This window comes from Rhinolophus ferrumequinum, chromosome 14 (assembly GCF_004115265.2).
Source record: "Rhinolophus ferrumequinum isolate MPI-CBG mRhiFer1 chromosome 14, mRhiFer1_v1.p, whole genome shotgun sequence".
Lineage (NCBI taxonomy): Eukaryota > Metazoa > Chordata > Mammalia > Chiroptera > Rhinolophidae > Rhinolophus > Rhinolophus ferrumequinum.
In genome coordinates this window covers 45,476,757-45,498,433 of record NC_046297.1, presented here as the reverse complement: position 1 = coordinate 45,498,433, position 21,677 = coordinate 45,476,757, and the positions used below count along the sequence as shown (strand labels likewise).

Below are 21,677 nucleotides of genomic sequence, written 5' to 3'. Positions count from 1 at the left end.
GCTAAGCCTAAAATAATTACTAACAATTGTCACCCCAATAAACTTTAATTAAAAAAAATAATTACTATCTGTCTTTTCACAGAAAAAGTTCATCAATCCGTGCTGTGCATATCAAGCCTGGTTGAAATTCTCTTTTTTGTTTCTACTCTTTTTGTATCAGACCCTACTGTCAAAAGTTGAAGAAAGTGGGGTTATGCAGGAAACAGTGGGAGAGGAAAAAGAAGAAAGAGCTAACCTATTTATCTAATTTGGGGAGACATTTTATGTGTAATCTCAATTCTCAAAAAGATACCATCAGACTACTATTTTAAGTCCCATTTTATAAATAAGAAAACTGAGGCTCAGAGAGATGAGAGCTAAGTTGCCTAAGCTGACATCACTAATAATTAGCAGAACTAGAATTTGAATCCAGCCTTCCTCATTCCAAAAATATGTTCTTTCTACTATACCATGTGACTGTCATAGTCGAAGTTAAATTCTATTTTTAAAAAATGTGATATCCCATCCCCCAAATGGAAATAATGTAATGATAAAATAATATTGGGTGCCACATCATGTTCATTACTGGTTCAAATTGTCAAATTTATGATGCCATCATCTGTTTTGTTTTTGCTTTGATGCTCATTTACACGAGTGGGGTCATTAGACTGCAGGACAGTAGTTATTGACAATTAGCATTTTGTACTATTGAAGAAATTTGATGGATTAATAGCTCCTTTAGCATCATGCTAAAGAGTGGAAGTCCTGTGTGTATATCACACAACTAATTACATCGATACCATGTAGATGTGGGTATTTTTAGTCAACAATCGCTCCTCTCCAAGCCTTGCTACAATTCTCTAAAGCAGCAGTTACCAAATTTGCCTGATACCTCAATCAAACGTGAAGTCCCTTAAAATACAGATTCCGAGCACCCTCCCCCCTGCTCTCCAGTCAGTATATCTAGATTGAGGTTTGGGAATCTGTCATTTTCTTTTCTTTTCTAACCTCTGAAGGTGATTCTGATGACCAGGCAGCTCTGAGAACCACTGCTCTGGGTAAGGAGTGGATAGCCGTCTGCATCTTTGTCTCCATTCTTCCTGGTCCTTCTGTGTGTCTTCTAAGCCTGTCGTCTTCCTCAGCCCCAGGCTGTGGTCCATGGGCACAGTGTTCTCTGTCTTTGCTGAATGAGTCTGGCAGTGAGGGCACCTCACACACCACAGTGTGTATTTCCCTGGCATCCAGTAAAGTAGTGCAAACACTTTCTGCCTCCATTGTAGTCATCGTGGCTAGTTATTGCTTTTATTTCTATCCTTGCCTTTTCCGCTTTCCATTTGATTTGCACAAAAACTTCAAATGACAAATCCACTCTGATTTCTTCTGCTTTCTGACTACAGAGGTGAGGTTTATAGACACCCAGCATTTAGATGGTAAAAGGCTATTATCCCGGGTATCCTGTTATTCATCTCCTTTTCCTTTTCCTGCTTTTAAAAAATGTCACTACAACCATTAGTGATCCAAACCAAAAGGGACTTTGAACCCTGACAGTTTGGTGGTCTGCCACACATTAATAAATCTTTCCTCCCTACTATGTGGCAGTTATATTAGCATAATATAACAGGCTTTTAAATATACATATATAATCACATTCAACCCCCATTCCTTTTTCTAACCAGTTCCTCTCCCTTCCATAGTATAAGTTAAATAAAATAATTGACCTCAATGGTCTTTGTCACTATTACTGACTTTGCGTGAGAAAGCTAGTTCTTACCCGCTTAGGATGAGATATGTTTATTTTTTTCTTTCAGGTGAATTAAGACAAACATACATGATGTGTAAAGACTTCAACATAATCCATATTAGAATTAGGATTGATTAGGTTCTAACAGAGGAAGCAGCAGCCTATAGAATCTAAAAAGAAGAAAGACCATGTTTAACGTACTGAGTAGAACAATGAAAGAGAACTATGAAGGTGTTTGGAATTACTGTATCTTACTGTCAACGAGAAACACCACTGACAACAGATACGGAGTCAATGAGGACATCAGAATGACACCTGAAAGACCTTAACAAAATATGGCCACCAAGTTGTGATTCATGAGATGAGAAATAGTGGCTTAGACTATAATACAATATACTTTTATAAGCCATTAAAATTAGTGGTGAAATGGGAAGCTCTATTACATTAGGGTGATATCTTTCTGCCTCTACAAGATTAACTGAGCACATTTCACAATAGATGTCTCAAGAAATTTAACAAACCATTCATTTAAATCTAAAGTGGATAAGCTGCAATTAAATAAGCATTTTATGTCCCAAGTTAGACTGGCCCTAATGAGGAAGCCTAAATCTTGTTTTCCATATCAAAATTGCCTTTTATGACAGCCCTCCTTGCCAGTCCATTCCCCTAACAGGGACAAGCACTTCCGAGTAAGGGCAAGCTTGCCTAGCAGACAAAGACAGCAAGACACTCTCCAGAAGACTTGTGAACTGTTTAAAGCCACCGTCTGTTGCAAACAGCAGAGATTATGCTACTTCGGAAACGTAGTTTTAATTTCAAGGAAGTTAAGAATCCTTTACCAAACTCTCCAACGCCCTTATAGGGAAGAGGGGTAAACTGGGCATTCATAGGGACTAAGGCAGAGAACCTGGCCATTGTTTCTAACGGTACTGCCTGCTCAGTGCCTTCAGCACTTACCAAAAGCTACCACATATTGTTAGTTATTGACTAAGCATCTGTCCGTCTTCCTGACTAGAAGTATGCCAACAGCAGGGACCATGGTGAGCTGTGTGGACATCACTAACACTTCCTATGTGCCCTGTTCAAATGTTTGCTGTAGATAGTGGTAATGATTAGGTAGATAAGTAAGTCAGTTAATTAGAATTGGGAAAGGCAAAAGCATCCAATTTCTGCTAAAAATCGAACAGTTGATTCTTTGTCTTACCTAATGTGGGGCAGATCCCTTCTCTGTAGGAAACATAAATGCAAAATGAGTACAAAAATTCACACGCTGTATCAGTTTATTAATATATACATTTGTTTGTGTAGAAAACACAATAAAGCATAAAACTATCAGAATAGCTCAATAAACCCAAACTATACATGCATATTCACTTTCTCTGATCCTGTTTTGGTTGAAAGTCATGCCAATTATATCAGCATTTGCCAGAGTATGGGCTGTAGGACTGGTCCTATGGGATGACAATAGTTATTACAGATAAAATTGTTTCCTGATTTAGTAATTTGGGGAAATTCTGGGTGAAACAAGATTAAAAGACATTTCTTCGTTATACGGTTTCTCAAAGTTTTTAAATTATGCCAATGTACTTTATGAATCTTCAAGTTTGGAAGGCAGATTGTATAGATTTACTAACATCCGGTAATTCGTTTCATGGAACAACTAAAGGACTGGCGGTCCGAGGCACACACCTTGGAACATGCTGAATCCGACACATTTCTAGTGTAGGCTCCTTCTGTTAGAGAGATTTCACCATTGAAGACCTGAATTGAAAGACCTGCAATTCTGCAAAGCTTCCTGGAATTGTTGTTTTCAATCCTGGCTGCCCATTAGAATCATCCAGGAGCTTTAAACATGTCAGCACCCAGGCTCCACTCCAGGCCAGCTAAGTCAGGGTCTCTGAGGGTAAGATTTCTGCGCTTACGAAATGGAAATAATAATACCTACCGCACAGGGTTGTCATGAAACATAAATGATATAGTATGTGTAAATACCTACTCTCAAAGTTCAGTCCTTGAGAACATGTTTCTTTCTGGGGATAATATGAAATTCCAATTAAGAAATGTAGAAGATAATCATTGTTTGGCCATCATGGTTTTGCATCCACGGATGCTAAAATTAGAGGGGAAAAGTATGATGAGAAACAGGATGTTTTCATAGTCTCCAAGTATTTCCCCACAACATATTTATTGATTACAAAGGGAAAAATAGGAACTTTTTAATAGTGGAAGAATCTGGCACACCCATCTTAACTAAGTGATGAAAGGTAACCTCACCAGTTATGAGACATGTCACATCATGTGCCCCCTGATATCACACACTGAGAAGAACACATCATCACTTCTGTAGTATTCTTCCAAAAATACATTATTTGGGTTTATTTACAAGGAACATCAGAAAATCCCACATCAAAGGACATTTTACAAAACAACTGGTCAGTATTCTTCAAAAGTGTCAAGATCATGAAAGAAAAAGATAGACTGAGAAATGATCCCTAGTTGGACCAGACCAAGGAACCATGACAGTTGAATGCAATGTGTGAGCCTGAATTGAATCAAGGGTCAGAAAAGGGCTATTAGTGGAACAACTGATGAAAATTCAATAAACTCTGTAGATTATACATTTTTCAATGTTATTTACCTGGTTTTGATAATTGTGCTATGCCTATGTAAGATGTTAACATTTGGGGATGATGGGTGAAGAGTAAATGGAACTCTGCTCTATTTTGCAACTTTTTTGTATCTCTAAAAATTTTTGAAAATGAAAGTTAAAAAATAAAAAGACATTAATGTTTCTTTATTTCTTACCCTTTCTAGGACTTCAGAGATAATAGAATCAGTATTCAAGGGTTTTCCCCTCCTCCCTAGGTATTTAGAGTATAGGGGAAATAGGCCCCTGTACTATATATTATATATTGAGTAAAAAAGAGGCCCAAGATGGGCATTTTAACAAACATTGCATATGACTTTGATAAATGCTGTCCCTAAATAAATATGGTTAGAAGATTTGGTAGAAAAGGAAAAACAAGAGATCCAGGAAAGTAGGGATAAGAGCAGAGGTGGTGGTAAGAAGAAATTAGGAGCTGCTAGAGATAGGGTTTGGAAACAGTTCATGAATAAGGGGCCGGGGGAAGAGAGACAGTTGTGGGGGTATGGAATAGCTATGGAAGATATTGAGAAGGGCAGAGAAGGGACAGAGGGGTTTAAAGATATTTTACTGGTATTATACATTTATGTTATCCTTGGTATTTGCTTGTGAGCCTACAGTAGAGTTTTTTATTTTTTTCTAATTTTTTTTTCTTGGAATATTACTCTATGATGAAACTTACCCTCAACGGACTTGGTATTTTATAGTCCTGTTATATTGTGACACAGTTTAGATCATGTGCCTTGTTTAGAAGACAAATGACATAACCATTTACCTGATAGCCCTTTGGCCTTATAAAGAAAAGTAGTTTGGCCCTGAAAGCTTAATCCCCTTAAGGACTGTGCATATACCATAATTCTCTGCTGTTGCGCATAAATAGTGACCACCAACAGTAGAGCTAAGGACAATTGCTGGTGTAATATGACCAGGGAGCTACTTGGGTCTCTCATGGATTGTCTCCACTTGCTGTGTCCATTTGTTTCTTCCTAACCATTTTCAGGACTGGAAGCCAGAAATGAATCTGAAGAGACAAAAAGGTAGATGAAGGAATATTAGAATGTCAAATGCGTATGACAGAAACTTTTTCTTGTGAGGCTACTAGTGTCAAGAAAAATTGCAAAAGACTGTGAAATGACCAGAAAAGCTTATCCTTGTGGGTTATCTTGGTCTTTCATTTTCTACAAGCTGTTTTCTTATTGTGTATATTGTAGAAGCTGATAGCAACAATGCAAGTGATTCTTGCCCATGGACTTGCAAATAAATTTTACCTTATAAGTACAATGGACCTTCCCATCCACCCTTGGGGAAGAAGCAAGTTTTGCAGCTATTAAACAAATTAATTTTGGTATTCCTGATGACCTATATATGTGTGTACTTTGAATTGCTCTTTGAATTGGTTGGAATTTCTTACTGTTCTCTCTTTAATTAATAAGTTAAACAAAATCTTTGACAAGCATTCACTTTATGTGTATGAAAGTCATTATGTTACCATATGTTTCAATAAATATACATATATGCCATATATATTTTTTAATGCTGGAGAATAAGAAAACTCTGGAGTTTACCAACCTGCAGCAGATATTTACCTCTCTGTTATTTATTTATCCTTGACCTAGTAAAGTAACTCCTTTTATTGTTTTGGTATTTAAAATCTTTTTTCAAATACACTTGACATTCAATATTGTTTTATATTAGTTTCAGGTGTACAGCATAGTGGTTAGAAATTTATATAATTTATGAGGTGATCCCACCAATAAGACTAGTACCCACCTGGCACCATACATAGGAGCTCTGACAATTAAGTTCACGAATTTGTTGCACCGATTTTGCTAACATTTTTTGATATCAGAGGGATTGTTCGTTATGAATTTGTACCAACTGGACAAATAGTTAACCAAGTTTACTATTTGGAAGTGCTGAAAATGTTCCTTGAAAAAGTTAGATGACCTGAACTTTTCACCAACAATTCATGGCTCTCGCATCACAACAATGCACCAGCTCACACGGCACTGTCTGTGAGTGAGTTTTTAGCCAGTAAACAAATAACTGTATTGGCACACCCTCCCTACTTACCTGATCTGGCCCCCAATGACGTCTTTCTTTAGCAGAAGATAAAGGAAATATTGAAAGGAAGACATTTTGATGACAGTCAGGACATCAAGGGTAATACTACGACAGCTCTGATGGCCATTCCAGAAAAAGTTCCAAAATTGCTTTGAAGGGTGGACTAGGTGCTGGCGTCGGTGCATAGCTTCCCAAGGGGAGTACTTAGAAGGTGACCATAGTGATATTCAGCAATGAGGAATGTAGCACTTTTCTTAGGATGAGTTCGCGAATTTAAATGTCTGACCTTGTAGTAATTATATTATTGACTATATTCCCTATGTTTTACTTTGCATCCCCATGACTATTTTGTAACTACCAAGTTGTACTTCTTAATCCCTTCCTTTAATAGTCATTACAGAGGACCTTCCCAATAGCCTCTCTATGATAAGACTAAATATACTCACTTGAAATCAATCTTTTGAAGGACGTCTTGTAGTATCCTCTCGCCCAGCATTCAAAATCACAAAGCTAAGAGCCTTAGCCAGTTAATTCCCCCTCACCCAAGTGTCCCACCCATTGCTGAGGATATAACTCTCATGTGAGGCTGAAGAGTGCTTTGACATGCCATTTGCCCTTCAAACTCAAAATTTCCTTAATTCTAGGTTATACCCTCATCTAGGTCTTACCTTTGTGAAGTACAGATTCCATTTCCTTTTCACTTCTCCCACTGGCTGCTTTGCTCTTTTCTTCAGTAGTTTCATGTGTAGGTGTTGGATGCGCTCCCTCTGCACGCTTGGGTAGAAGGAGGCTGACACCAAGATTTTAAGTTGCATCAGGAAGGAAGACAACAGTCCTAGCATCACTAGTATCCCCAGAATAATACTGAGAGGAATCCAGGTCTTAGACAGAAGGAGCTTCGGTTTAGGGATACAGTTGGATTCAAACAGAGATATGTTAAAGGAGGAATTATGGATGATGTTTTGAGTTCCTTGCTCCTAAAATGAAAGAATAAAATCACCAAGCTGCATGTCATTTCGTGTCATTCCCTGTCTTTCTCAATACTGCCCTGCAACAGAGCATTTATCTTAAAAATATGCAGGGAGCTTTGGCTGAAAGAGCTCTTGTGGCTCCTTTTGTGCCCTGTGATTGAAGTAAAGTCTTATCTGTAGTTATTGCAGTGTTTTCCAAACTGTATTTGTGGACATACAGACTTCCTTAAAAGAAAGGTATCAAATAAGTTTGTCTACTTGTCCCTTCTTTGGAGAGACACGATGCCCACAAGACTATTGAAGGCTCTGAGAAGAAGGTAGAGAAATCTGCTTAACTTCAGCCAGTGGTTATCCTAACAAATTTGACCACGTAACCCATTTTTATGGAGCACCTGTTTCTACATTTTAGAGCATGTGGAACTAATTAAAAGTGGTTCTAGCTCAACTAGGGGTGAAGCTTTTTGGACCATAGCTCCTTAAGACCCAGTCAGATCCTCCCCATAAAACCACAAGGTCACAAAGATATAGAGTCATTACATTATGTTCCAACTCATCCTTGTAGAGCTTGGGAGAGGGAAAATTATGCTTAGTGTAAGAATACTAAGAATAGTATTTACTGAAGGTGGCTCTAAAATCCTATTTTTAGAGGCCTCGAAATAAGACAGTTCTTATCTCTTGGATGCTCAGGAGAGACTCATTCCTTCCTGCTTAAAGGCAAGAGAACAAATCAGTTGCCCTCAGCAAACTGACACAGAAGGCAGAAGGTAGCATCTAGTCACCCAGCCAAGCCACCAGCAAGAAGAGTGTGTGCTGATTCAGCTCTTTCTTCTCCCTGACCTCAGAAAGTCATTTAGTCTCTTGTGGATTTGTTTTCTAATTTGGTAAAACAGGAATTAATGGACCAGATCCTGTCCATGAATAAACTATTCCCAGTGTAAATTAAACACCATGGGGATGGAGCATTAACCTTATAGACTGGAGTACTAGTAAAGAAGAGGTAAATGACTTCTCAAAAAGAACCTGACCACACCCACAGAATACCATGCACGTTGGATCTACCCTTATGCCTGTGAAGACTCTGGAAATCCCAAACCAGGGCCCTCTATAAAAACATCAAGTGAGATCTGTAATTTCCCTAGCACTGTGGCTAAGCAGTGAAAGACATTTGTGTTGCCTCTCTTTTTCTCTTATTAAGACAGTTTGCCTACAATTAAATAGAGAGATTTTGATCCCCAGAGCAAAGGCATGCACTCTTTTTAATTCTATTGAAGAAACAAACACATCGATTGACTCCGTGATGAGAAATCTTGCAATAAGAAAGCAGTGGGTGTCTGGTCTGGGGAGAAGTTATTTAGTCTAGGAATCTAACTGGAGATTTTGCAGTTGGGAGGCAGGGCTTCGTAAAGGTTGAGTCAACATTTTTGTGCAGGGTTGGTGGAGGGTAACATGGAAGACAAATGAACTCTCAAAACTCGAGCAGTATACTAAATGGTACCCTGATGTTTTAAAATGTGTTTACCTCTCTTAAGTAAACAATTTGCCAAGAGCGCATTGAGTAATGGACAGAGGACTGGCTCTGGTATCAAACAGTACTGAAAAGTTGATGCAGACAAATGCTATGCACATAGCAGGTGTTCAATAAGTTGCAACATGGCTGTGTCTACTTACAATGCCCACCCATCCAGCTAGCTCAATTCCAGTCATTTCCCATCTTTCTTCTTTACTTAAAATCTTATGAAGGTGGGACAGAAATATTGGCAAACCCTTGAGCTGATGTTTCTCTTCCTGCTTGACTTCTCTTTTGTAAATCTACAGAAATGGAGAGACCAGGAGATGCCAAGAGCATCCTGGGGTAAGAGCAGGGCACTGCCAGTCATGCGGAGGCTATTGGCAGCGCAGTTTCCCAGGCACCACAAGAGAGAGTCTGAGAGGAGCTCCCACAGCAATCTCACACTCACATCTGCTCCAGCTGTCATTGTGAGTGCACACGGTGGCCTCCCCATCCAGGACGTGAGCCCCTCAATGGCAGCCCTCCAGGTCTAGACATCTTTGCATTCGCAGTACCCAGCAATGCCCCAAAATGCAATTGTCAAGACATTGTCATTGGACAGCTGCTGGGCCTTTTTTGAAAAGCAGGACTTACTTTTTTTTCCCCTTCTGTCTAAAACAGTGAGAATTCACAAGGCAGGCATGGCTATTGACTGAAAGGAATAAATGAGAGATAGGCAAAAAGAGAAAGAAGGTGAGGGAGAACAGAGCGGGGAAGATTAAAAAAAAAAAAAAAACAGGAAGAGAATGGGTGGGGAAAGGGAAGAGAGAGGCCCTTTTACCAGCCACCCCCCAGGATCAAGCATGACTGAAAATCTTGTGTGACTTTCATTTGAAACACTGCTTCCATTATCTACTCTGCTCCAGATATCTAGAGCAACAGGGTTCTTATAACTAACTGAATTCTTCAGGGAAAGCAGAGTGCTCAGAATAATCAACTCTGAGGAGCAGCCCAGGATTAGGAGGGGTGGGAGCCTGGACAGGACGTCTGTGCCAGAAGAAAAGGTGAGGGAAGGTGTGGATGCAGCAGGAGGATCCCAGACCAAGATGAAGACAGAAATGGAAAATGGGGCTTCAGAGGAGGGTTTTTGGACAATCGATCCCCTCTAAAATTTCCCCAGCAGCTGGAACACCTATGGTAGATCTGCAGAGAGAAGGAAAAATCAGACATGTGGAAACCAACCACTTGGGCTGCTGCACTCCATCCTAGCATGTGTGACACTCGCATACACGCATACGCACACATACACACACACGTTACACAAGCACATGCACACACAAGCACGCATTATACACATGCACACATGCACGTCCACCTAGCTCAGCTTCACAACCTCTGGGTTAAAAAAAAATAAGACAAGAGTCTGACAATATCCAGATCCTCTGAAATGTCCACATAATCACAAATTTCCACAGGGAAAAATGGAAAAGAGAAAAGATGGGATACACAAAAACCCATTAGGACACAGCTGCCAAGAGAAGTGAGAATAGAGGAGAGAAAGGCAGATTCCTCAAGACTCAGAAGGCACAAACTCAAGGAAACACACTTTCTTGGCTAATTAATATTTTCCTGGATCTATCCGATGGCTCCATTCTTTCAGTGGTGGCTTTAGAACAGTGGTTCTCAATCTTGGCCACACGTTAAAATTACTCAGGGAGATTTTTACAAATCCCTCACCCAGGCCTCACCCAGCCTGTGTGGATCTAGGGGGTCCGACGAAGCATCGGGTTTGTTTGCTTGTTTGCTTGTTCAGCTCCGCAGTGATGACACTGCAGCCTCGTTGAGGACTGCTGGTTTAGAAGGTCTTTGCTTTCCAGCACCTGAGATACCTGAGTTTCTCAATGTGTGGTCTATGGACCACCTGCTTTGAAATCACATGAAGTGCTTATTAAAAGAGCTCTCCTGTGTAAAAGAGGATCTCTGCAAATTGAGGCCTTAGGCTCTACATCCACCTGAGGAAATTCTTAACACATACTTAAGGTTGAAACCACTGATGTAAGTTGTCTAGAAAACAAAAGTTAAGCTGGTTCCATTTTTTCCCTGGGTGCTACAAGGCTGCACCATCTGGTCACTGAGGAAGCAAATGACTGCCCTATTAAACACTACGCTGATGCATTAGGAGCCTCCTATGCTTGATAAGGACTCAGGATGCCAAGAAAAGAAGTTCTCATTCAGAGAAAGTGCTCAAAGTCTACTGGCACAACAAGCCTGGGAAGAGAGGGCGTCAGGCCCTACATCTGGCCTCTTAGGTTCATGCCAGGTTCTCCTGCCTGAGAATCAACTTTGTGTCTCACATCAGAGGCCCCTATTCCCATGTTTCAGTGTTTGTTGACTAGAAGAGGCTGAAAAATGGCCCTCCAGTGATAGAAGACCCTAATATCCAAAACCTGTCAATGTTACTTTATTCGGGGGGTGGGGGACGGACTCTGCAGACGTGACTCAGTTAAGGACCTTGAGATGGAGAAATTCTCCTGGATTATCCTGGTGAGCTCCAACGCAATTGCCTGCATCCTTTAAGAGGGAGGCAGAGAGATTTTACATATATTGGGGAGAGGCGATGTGAAGATAGAACAAAGATGGAGTAGCACAGCCACAAGCCAAGGAATGCCAGAGCCACCAGAAGCTGGAAGAAGCAAAGGGTGGATTCTCCCCTAGAGTTGGAAGAAACTGTGGTTCTGTCAACCCCACCTTGATTTCAGCCCAGTGATACTGATTTCAGAGTTCTTGCCCTTAGAACTACAAGAGAATAAATTTCTGTTGTTTTATGCCACTCCGTCTGTGGTAATTTGTTACTATGGCCACAGGTAACCAACACAGTGACTCTAAGTTTTCAGAGTGATAGACTCTCACAGCGGGACTTCAACTTAACCAGCATTTGTTGAGCTCCTTCTATGTGCCAGGCACTTGTAGTTCCCAAAGTGGGTAAGACACAGGCCCGCCTGAGAGGTTCATGAGCTTTTGCAAACAGACCAGCAAACAGCCAGGATACCCCATGTGCAGTGCCCGTCAGCACCTACCTCCCTGTGCAGCTTCAGGTGAAGCTCCAGTGCTGGCAAGCTTTGGAAATGTTTGCTCACTGAGGAAATGAGCTGATATAGCAGAAAATCAATGGCTGCAAACAGCATCCAGATGTAGAAGTGAGTAAATATGGGGAGGAAAAACAGCCCCACGTTTTTCCTTTCTTTCGGAGTCAGCCAGAAAGACGGAACGACGACGTACTTTTTCCTTTCCTTCTTACTCAGCGGGAGGACACAGGGTCTCTGTTGATGCCTCTCTCTCTCGTCAAACCGAACAAACTGTCTTGTGATGTAGATGTTTTCAAACTTCCTACCACAAGGGTCCAGAAACCGCTTCATGAAGAGGCCAGTGCCGAGTAGCACCAGCAAAAGCCCTGCGAGGGCAAGTAGCTGCCGTCCCAGGGAGGACAACAGCTCTGTCGCCGTCACCGTCTGGTACAAGACCCCCAGGACTCTGCCTTTCGTGTCATTTAGCTGTGCCTCCAGGGATTGGCTGGGACTGGAAAGAGAGACTGCCAGAGTCTGGTTCCAAGAAATAAGGTCATCAAATAGACTTAGGTGAGTGGCCAGACCGTAAAGCCACTGAATCGCTTCGATATACTTTTGCAAAAGTGGAAAGTGTACGGAAAAGCTCTTTGCTCTTAGGTTGCAAGTCATACTGTCCAGGAGGTCTTTAAAGTTGTGAAAGATATTTTCCACGTGTCCACATATTACTACGCCTGTGCCAGCTGCCATCAAAGCATTCCTGCCTTCACGCAGGCCACAAGAGAGGAAGAAGAGAAGAATGAAACATCGCACGTGCTTGGAGCAGCACAGGAGAACACACGTGATCACCCAGGAGGTGGCGAAGACTATAAATGAGGACAGAAACCAGGAGAAGGCCACAGAGAGGAGGCCCACTGAAATGAAAGCAACGAAACAGCAAACTCCCAAATGTTGGATGAAGTTCATCCACCCAGGACTTCTTGGAGACACGTACATTCCCCAAAGACTTGGGAAGATATCGGTGCCTGAGGTCCAGACACCCATGCTCTCTGTTTCCCTGGAAATGAAAAAGAGATCAGGGTCAGCTGTTGCTTTTGAAATGTCCTCTGGCATTTTTGTAAAGGGCATGGTGATAGATTGATTGCAGAAAATGGCCATAATTCTTTACCCTTTTCAACCTCCCCAATGCCTGGCAATGGGATTCTGCAGTTCTCCCATCAAGAGGTGAGAGAAATAGAATCCATCAAGAGGTGGGGTCTAGTTCTCAAACACCTGAGTTTGGGATGGCCTCATGACATCCTTGGCCAATAGAATGTGGCAGAAGTGACAGTGTGTCAACCCTAAGTCTATGATTCACTCTTGCCTCTCTCTTAGAACCCTACTACAAAGTTTTTAACAAGTCCAGGTATATTAGTCTCCTATTGCTGCTATAGCAAATTACCGCAGACTTAGTGGCTTATAGAAACACATATTCTCTTACAGTTCTAGAGATCAGAAATGTAAAATAGGTCCAGAAGGCAGCATTTCTCCTGGACAGTCTAGGGGAGAATCCATTTCCTTCCCTTTTCTAGCTTCTAGAAGCTGCCTACGAGTATATTCCTTGGCTCACGCATTGTCCACCATCTCAAAGCTAGCAGTGTTGTGTCTTCTTTTCTCTCTGACCTCTGCTTTCATCGTTTTATCTTCTCTCAATGATGCCAATCCTCTGGCCTCCCTCTTATTAAGACCCCTGTAATTATATTGGACCCACCCAGGTAATCCAGGAAAATCTCCCATCACAAGCTCCTTAACGGAAGCACATATGTAGAGTACCTTTTATCATGAAATTGAACATTTTCACAGGTTCTGGGAATTAGGACATGGATATCCAGGGTGGGGTAAGCAGGGGAGCATTATTCAGCCTGTCACACCCAGGTTGGGCTGCCTGGTGACAAGGGACACATGACCAGTCTATTGCATCAACTCAGCCGATAGCCAGCCAGCTACCAGACATGTGAAGGAGTCCATCCTAGACCTGCCAGTTCCCAGCCAGCCCACCAGCTGATCACAGATACTTGAGCAATAATAAATGCTTATTGACCTTAAGCCACCGAATTCTATGCTGCTTTGCTAGGCAGGGATTGTTACTTGATAAAAGCAGCAATGCAGTATTATGGGTCTTAAAAGTTAAAACAAACCCTGGGGGTTTATGGAAAAGCTCACGTTTTAATAAACTATATTAAGATCACTTTTTGAGAGTCATCTGTTTTCTTGTGCTCTAATTTTACAGACCACAGATCATACCAAGGGGCATCCAAATTTCAACGTGGCATTGGATTGAGGCCATTGTATCTCTGCTCTGCAACCACTGCATCTGCCCTCTCCTGCGCCTACCCTCCCAGGGCAATTCTCTCCTGAGACTCTTACAAGGAAAACAAGAATATTTTGTCACTGAGTTAATTATCTTTTCTTTTTTTCCCGAGTTTGGCATAATTACAATGAAGGTGCTACCAATTCAAATGGGGCTGCCACCAGCCTGTCATGCAGATTTAGGTCTGTGATGAACTTGGGTTCATTTGGAACGGCATAAAATAAATTTGAGATGTTTCCTGATTGACATCAAAATAGCTAATGAGCATTATGCCGTATATATGGGATGTTAATGAAAACATTGATCAATGTTAAAACACTGTCAATAAATCTCTCCTCACATCAAATAGGGACTGGATTTATGGGGTAGCTTCCTACTGTTTGAGCCAGAGAATTAGGCTCCTAGTGTTAGAGAGGCATTCAGCATCGGCTACAGGGCGTGAACTGAGCAACCTGAGGAGAGGAAATGATTCTCTTTCTGGGTTCAGGCTGAATGAGGTTAATGAAGAACAGAAATGAGATGGGGAAACAGGCAGGTTAGAAACAAACCTGTGGAAATTTCTCCAGCAATCGTATAGAGGGCTTGCCTCTCCTGTCATGTAATCTAAATGGAAATGCTCAGCACAGAAAAGAGATACAGGGAGAAATTAAGTGTTGAAGAAAGGTCATTACCATGTGGGACTGGCCTTATCAGCGGTTCAAGATACTCCGTAAGAGAATGTTCTTACTCTATCAGGAGAAAAGGAAACTGGAACAGTCATTGGCACGGGGACCAGCAAAGGAATGCAGACCGTTTTTCCTGCAAGCTTGCTTCCTTTCAGAATCGGAGGTCTGTTTGAAGGTTGGAGTGTTCCCGTGCACCGACTCCACTCCCTCACCTCTCTGAGCCCTGGAAACGAGTGATGAGCCCCTGTACCCCTGATCCTTCCTCAGCACTGCCAATCCAAGTGAGACCTGTCTCACTGCCTCAGCAGGACCCAGCAGTCAGCGCTGAGCACTGGGCAAAGGGCAGGACACCCAGCACCAGAGCAGGTCAGGAAGTGCTCTCTCTCCTCCTACGTGTGTCCCCATTCGCTTTCTTTGTCATGGCTTTGGATTTGACCCCAAACCAGTATTTCACTAATTGATACACTAATAAGGATCCATTGTCTATTCTGTCCTAGGCACTTTACATAAAGCATCTCCCTGCAGCCTCTGAAGACACATGCTCGTTACATTTCACACAGTGGACACCGAGGCTCAGACTGCTCACCGAAATGTGTCAGCAGTCACACAGAGACTAGGAGGCACCGTGGAGTTCAGACCAGATCCATCTGACTCCTGACCAGCTCGCTGTCATCTGCAGTGTGCCCGGATTCTATGACTCTGGGTTATGTGACAGGATGCCCAGCTTACTGCTGGTAACCTATCACATTTTCTGCCAGTGACTATTCAAGAACTCACCTGTATATTATAAACCCATTTCTATCTGCTCATTTGTCCCCTCATCAAAATAGTTGACCCTTTAAGGATATGTCTCAAATCAGCAGGTTTTTCTCTAAAGCAAATCGGAAATCCCAGCTGTTTCATTTTTTTCTGATGTCCTGTAAGAGCACCATGTTGCTTGCTTCCTAAAAAATTAACAGTGTACATTTTGGATTCATTTTTCCCTTCTCTTGTACAGTGTGTTCTTAATACAGATATTTCTCTGAAAATAAGAAACAGATTTATGGACACATTAAAATTTTAACATTCAGCTATAAAATCTAATATCAATTAAATAAGATATATGACTGCAATTTTGTCCCATAAGAGGTACGTGTTGTCTTAACAAGCAACAAATCTAACATTAATCCCTTCTGTTTTTGTGCTGAAAACAGCATGTCACCAAAAGACACCAAAACTTTCTGCAGTGTGAGGACTGAATGTATTCTCTCCTATTTAATAGCTCAAGCCACAGAGGAGAGTTTTGGACCATGAGCCCAGAGGCTGGTGTTTCAGGCTGCCCTTCCTGTCACTGTTGGATGTCGCCTTGATTTCTTCTCCAATATGCTCTTTATTTTTCCTACTTGAATAAATGACCTTCTTGAGCTTCCTCCCAGTGAGGTTTAATGAGGGGAACTTTAGCAAGCACCTTAGTACACCCTGGAAATAAGGTGCCCAGTAAATGCAATCCATTTCTTCCTGTTTTTTTGTTGCCACAAAAAATTGTGAACTTCCCTTCTCTGAAGATATTTAGACAAGGATCAAATGCCCCGAGTTGATCAGGAGCGGGCTTTCGCCACCTTCCCCACACTGATGTTTACATGTGGCCTTCACACGTCTGCTGATTTCTTTCCTCTCACTCCCACGGAGGTATAGTCGTTCTGCTGGTCTTTCTTTAGGTAGCCGCTGCTTAGCAAATGAGTGAATCAGGGTTTCGACAAGTTGGTGGTTTCTTTCTTTCTCAAAGACTTTGTCGAGGAGGTACCAGATTCATAAATTTTATTTTTAGAGCGGGAAGAAATGTAATAGATCAGAGATTCTTAACCTTGAGTATATAGTCCCTGGGGTAACCTTGTTAAAATGCCAATTTTGATTCCGAAGGTCTAGAGTGGCCCCTGAGATTCCGCATTCCTAACAAGTGCCCGGCTGCTGCTGCTGCTTCTCGTCTGAGGACCAGACGTTGGGTTGCCAGCTCTAGAATTCAGCACGGTCTGATGGCACCTGCTGTGATGATGGAATTGTTCTCTATCGGTGCTGACTACTGTGGTCGGCACTAACCCTACATGACGATTGAGCCCTCGAAATAGGGCTCGTGAAACCGAGGAGATGAATTTTTAACTTTCTTTAGTTTTCATTAGTTTAAATTTAAGTAGTCACATGTGACTGGTGTCTATGTATTAAACTGCACAGTTCTAGATGATTGACCCCTCACTGGCTGGTTTCCAGAGATGAGGAGGTGAAAATCCAAAGGGGCAAAGGGACTTGCCAAGGCCTCCTGGCATTGGAGGCGGAGCTGGGAGTGAGGCCCCGGTTTTCCAACACGCAGTGACGCATTTCTCAACACATCAACATCTCTTCTCTGACTTTTCATGAACCTCCTTTTAAAATCCTTACCAGGGCTGTTCCTGAGTAATGGAGCTAACTTTCCCACACACCAAATTTGCTTTTGGGCACAAATTACATAATTAGAGAAGTGGACAACCTATAACCCGTGTCTCTATCCAAGAATTAGCTAAATAGTAATAATAATAATAGACAGTTATCAAGTTGTCAACCAAATGCCTGACCACTGTTTTAGCATCAGATACACATTATCCTTAATCTTCACAAAAGCTCTGTATTCGTGTATCTGTACAGTCTGGGTGAGATACTGAGGCTTAGAGAGGTTTAACAACTTGTCTAAGTTCACGCACAGAATAAGTGGAAGGAAGAGCCTGGATTCTAATCCGTGTTTAAGTGACACCGAGGGTTCAAGGTGGGCAGCTTCTCAGACCCTCTTTACCATGCTCTTCTAAGAGCAGCCCCTACATTTAGTTGAAATATATTCCCAGAATCCCAATCACGCATGCATCCTGAAATGCGGACTCAGCAATGCCAGTATAAGCTCTCCCTGCATTGTCATCTGCCCCTGGCATCTGCCACCTCCTTTGCCAGCACAGCCCGAACCCTCCATGGCTGTCTACAGGTCCCATCCTGGTGTCAGGCCCTTCCGGGTCTGAGGCTCAGGCTGCAGAGCCATCGTTCTCACCGGAGCCCCCTCTCCCAGGATCAGAGGACGACAGGTGCCTTCGCTGTTGGCCTCAACTCTGTGGAGCTGGGGGTCAGGGTCAAGGCTAGAAAATCAGAGACGTGTGAGCAGCACTCAGCATATCAAATGCCTACAGGTTTCAGACAGGCACTGTAAAGAAAGAGTGAAGGAAATCAGTAGATACAGATACTTCTTCAGGGCAGGAAATATGGGGCAGTGGGCCCATACCCCAGTTTAAGCTCCAGAAGCAGCAGACCCCAGGCAAATTTTCACCTAGGATGTATAGAGATAAGGCTGTAGAGTTACCAGATTTTCTGATTTTTTTTCAAGAGAAGCCAGAAATCTAGATTTCTTGGGGTGACGTCTCTTGATTTTTTTTTTTTAAAAGTGGGCTCAAATTATTTTTAAACACTCTGACTGGCTGACGTTGTCCCCTGGTTGTCAGTTTGCAACCCTTGGTCTTTGAGGAATCCTCACATTACTTCCTCCTCTTCTCTCTGCTCTGCCTCCCTCCCCTCCTTATCCTTCCTCTTCTCTACTTATGTGAACTACCTTTCCTTGTTTTCATCCTCTGGACATTTTCAAATCATGTTGTACGCCAGTTTCCAGTCTCATGCATAAAAGTTTTTCTCTATGCCTTGGAAATATTTATTTTTCGTGCAAAGATCTCAAATTCTACTTTATTCTCTCCTCTCGTGCTACTGGATAGATCCCTTTCCTTTCTCCCTCCACTGTGTCTTCCAGTAGCTTCTAAAAGGTTAACCTGACCCCTTTAACTGCAATATCTCTGTATTTTGCCTCCATTATCAATAATGTTTATTGTCTGACTCAACATCCTTGTATTCCCAGGACAGAGGACCTGCTTCTTGCTTTTGCCAACAGCATATTGCAAAAGTAATGACAACTTTCCTGCCTTTATCTCTAACCTATAGTTGTCATCACAGCCCAGTCTGGGGTACCACAGCTGGAGTCCACAGGAGAGTATGATGAGCCCCATCTCTCTTTCACTGGGTTAACACTGTTGTGGAAGTGTGTGTCTGGGTGGGAGGGAACAAAGAAAGGAACAGAGCTGGTCCAAGCCGGGAGCCATGCAGAATGTCTCAGGTAGCCAGCCTGAGCCCACACTTATCTGCTTTCATGAAGAGCTGAGCTGTTGCCATGGGAAACAGAAGGGGTCAACCTTCTCCATCAATCCTGCACAAGCTAGCAGACACTGGCTTGGAGGTACCTACACAGTGGATTCTATTGTTTTCCCTGGGGGGGAGTGGGAGGATGGGTATGAAATGTTAGTGGCAGCAGCAAAGGCCCTGGAATGGAGAGCATGGGCTGCCAGCGCGTACCCCACCCCCGAAGCCCTGTTCACCCACTTTGTCGGGGAGTCAAGGAGACCAACATTTCTGAGCACCTACCTCTGAGCACAGATCAACTGTTAAGGTGCAAAGAACACATCTTTGCTTCAGATACAAGGCCCAGCCAGCAGCCATCACAAAAGGAGCCATGAAATAACTAGAGCCTCCAAACAGATGGAGCATCCTAGAAACATTCTAGCTCAGGGGATACAGAAGATACCTATCACCAGTGCCACCCTGTCACTGGCAAACAGAAATCCCCTGGCTCACTGCTTCTTTGGGGAAGGACCTGGAGACAAAGACCTTGGGACTCGTCCTGGTGCTCCCCTCTCTTCCCATGTGAGGAGCACCTGCCTTGTCTGATGCCCAGACTTTTCCATTAAGTGAGACCGGCTCATTCTGACCCTGCTCCCCATGCACAAGACAATGGCTTATGCTCAACAAGCCCAGATACAGTCTGCAGACACCCTGGGGGAAAGTAAACCCAGACGAACGATCTCTCTCTTCTTTCTGTACTCCTCCAGCCAGCTCTGCTGATCTCCTGCAGGAACCTGGTCTGAACCCACCAGCCTCTATCACAGTCTTCAGGACTTGATGAGAATCTCATTTTAAAGGAAATTCAGACGAAGGGTAGAGTGAAATAGGAAAAGTGCACGAGCAGGGTGACGGGAGACCAGAGGCCTAGCCTGGCTCCACTCAGAACGGGTGACCTTGCATAGGTCACCTCTCCTGTTGGGACCGCATCTCCCTTGGGCTAGCCCTGTTCTGTTTCCCAATCATCTCTGAAGTAGAGGCACAAAAAACAACAGCTGAGCTGCCTCTGGTTTGGGCATTTTATAGTAGTCCTGCACCTGGGACTACTGTAAGCGGGACAGAAGAAGATGAAAGCGTTTCTTGTCTTTTCCTCTTTTTTTTTTTTTTTTTAAACTCAGGCAAACTTGTGATTGGGTTCGGAACATACTGTCCCCTCCGCCTGCCAAAATACATCGAGCAGGCGCCGAGGTCTCCGTTTAAGGCAGAACGAATTCCTCATAACTTTGTTTTAATCATTCTTGCCTTGGGAAAGCCAGCAAATGCCTTTTTCTGTGAAAGCAACCTTCACACAAGAAAGGAAAGATTAATGAAAGCTACCGGGTAAACAGAAGAGCGTGCATTTACGGAACAGTTCAGTCCGTCATCGTGCCCGGCGTTGTCAGCGAAGCCTGCCAGCCTCCCTGCAGCGGCAGCAGGATGGGACCAGCCCCGCTTCTCATCACCACCCAGAGGCTTGGCTGACAGGGATTAATCCTTCAAAGGCTGAGAGAGGCTCCAGTCTACACAAGCCGCTCTGTTAAAAGGATATTTAAGTTCTCGCCTGAGATGAGGGTATTCAGATCCCACAGGCCAACATGGGCCAAGACTTCCTTTCTGATATTTCTTCATGTAGGAAAACAGTCAGGGGTAGAGAAAGGGGGATTCAAGTATATCCTCTGGTCTCAATTGTTTCTTCCAATTTACTAATATTTAATTTTTTCTTTAAGAAAAGGCAATTTCAAAAACAAGATTATTTTGAAAGTTTACTTACAGGCTCCTCTCAGATTCTTCTTTGTGTACAAAGATGCCCTTCCCAAGGGCTCCGAGTCTTAATATAAGACAGGGAAAAAAGGAACCAGAGTGACAAGAGAGTCACATCACCATGAATCAACCTCTTTATTTCCCCATGAAGTGACTAAGTCATTTAATATTGACAAAGGGGATAATTGATGCAAAGGAATGACATTTTTTGTTTTTCTACTGATTTCCTCAGTACAGATGTTCCAAAAATCAATGTGGAACAAGAGATTTTCAAACACTAGGGAGTAACTTATGAAATCTTGGATGGTTTCTTTCCCTCTTTTCTCTTTCCCCCTCACTCTCATTCTCCTCACCCCCACCCCCAGCTATGGGGCGATGACATTCACCGTCCTCACTCCCATCCATAGTCAAAGGAGCCACCTGTGCATTGATGACGCAAGACAAGTGTAACAATCTTTGTCTATCTTGCACAGGACTCTCTCTCAGAAACTGAGCTTCCAAGTCAAGAATACCGGCTTGTGTGGTTTTGGGGAAATAAGACAGCATCCAAAACCATCCACAAAATTGTTCTTCAACTTTTGATTGAGAATCATGGTATTACTGCAAGAGCTTTAATCTTAAAATTCATGGGTTCCTGCCAAAATGCAAATAGGCCTGAGAAGGAGTGATATAAAGAAAAATACAAAATAAATAATTTTGTAGATGAGACTCTAAAAACTCATGTCAAACATTATGGTGAAGATACACAAATGTCTGATGCTTG

At 42.6% G+C, this 21,677-nt stretch overlaps 1 protein-coding gene across 1 annotated transcript; it reads right to left on the bottom strand.

The window, feature by feature from the left end:
• Positions 1-3,112: 3,112 nt before the first annotated feature.
• Positions 3,113-20,976, bottom strand: DCSTAMP (dendrocyte expressed seven transmembrane protein). Its single transcript, XM_033126449.1, has 5 exons — positions 20,925-20,976; positions 18,012-18,161; positions 11,966-13,007; positions 7,097-7,405; positions 3,113-5,385 (listed from the first exon to the last, which is right to left on the bottom strand). The coding sequence occupies exons 3-5, from the start codon at positions 12,992-12,994 to the stop codon at positions 5,311-5,313; spliced, it is 1,413 nt and encodes a 470-aa protein (XP_032982340.1). The 5' UTR covers positions 12,995-13,007; positions 18,012-18,161; positions 20,925-20,976; the 3' UTR covers positions 3,113-5,310.
• Between the last annotated feature and the right edge of the window lie 701 nt (positions 20,977-21,677).

Excerpts from the sequence above, each read along its gene's own strand:
- DCSTAMP (XM_033126449.1), bottom strand. The coding sequence starts at position 12,994 with ATGGGTGTCTGGACCTCAGGCACCGATATCTTCCCAAGTCTTTGGGGA. Across the intron at positions 7,406-11,965 it reads ACCTGAAGCTGCACAGGGAG|GAGCAAGGAACTCAAAACAT; the intron begins GTAGGTGCTGAC and ends CTTTCATTTTAG. Across the intron at positions 5,386-7,096 it reads GGAATCTGTACTTCACAAAG|ATTCATTTCTGGCTTCCAGT; the intron begins GTAAGACCTAGA and ends TTGTCTCTTCAG.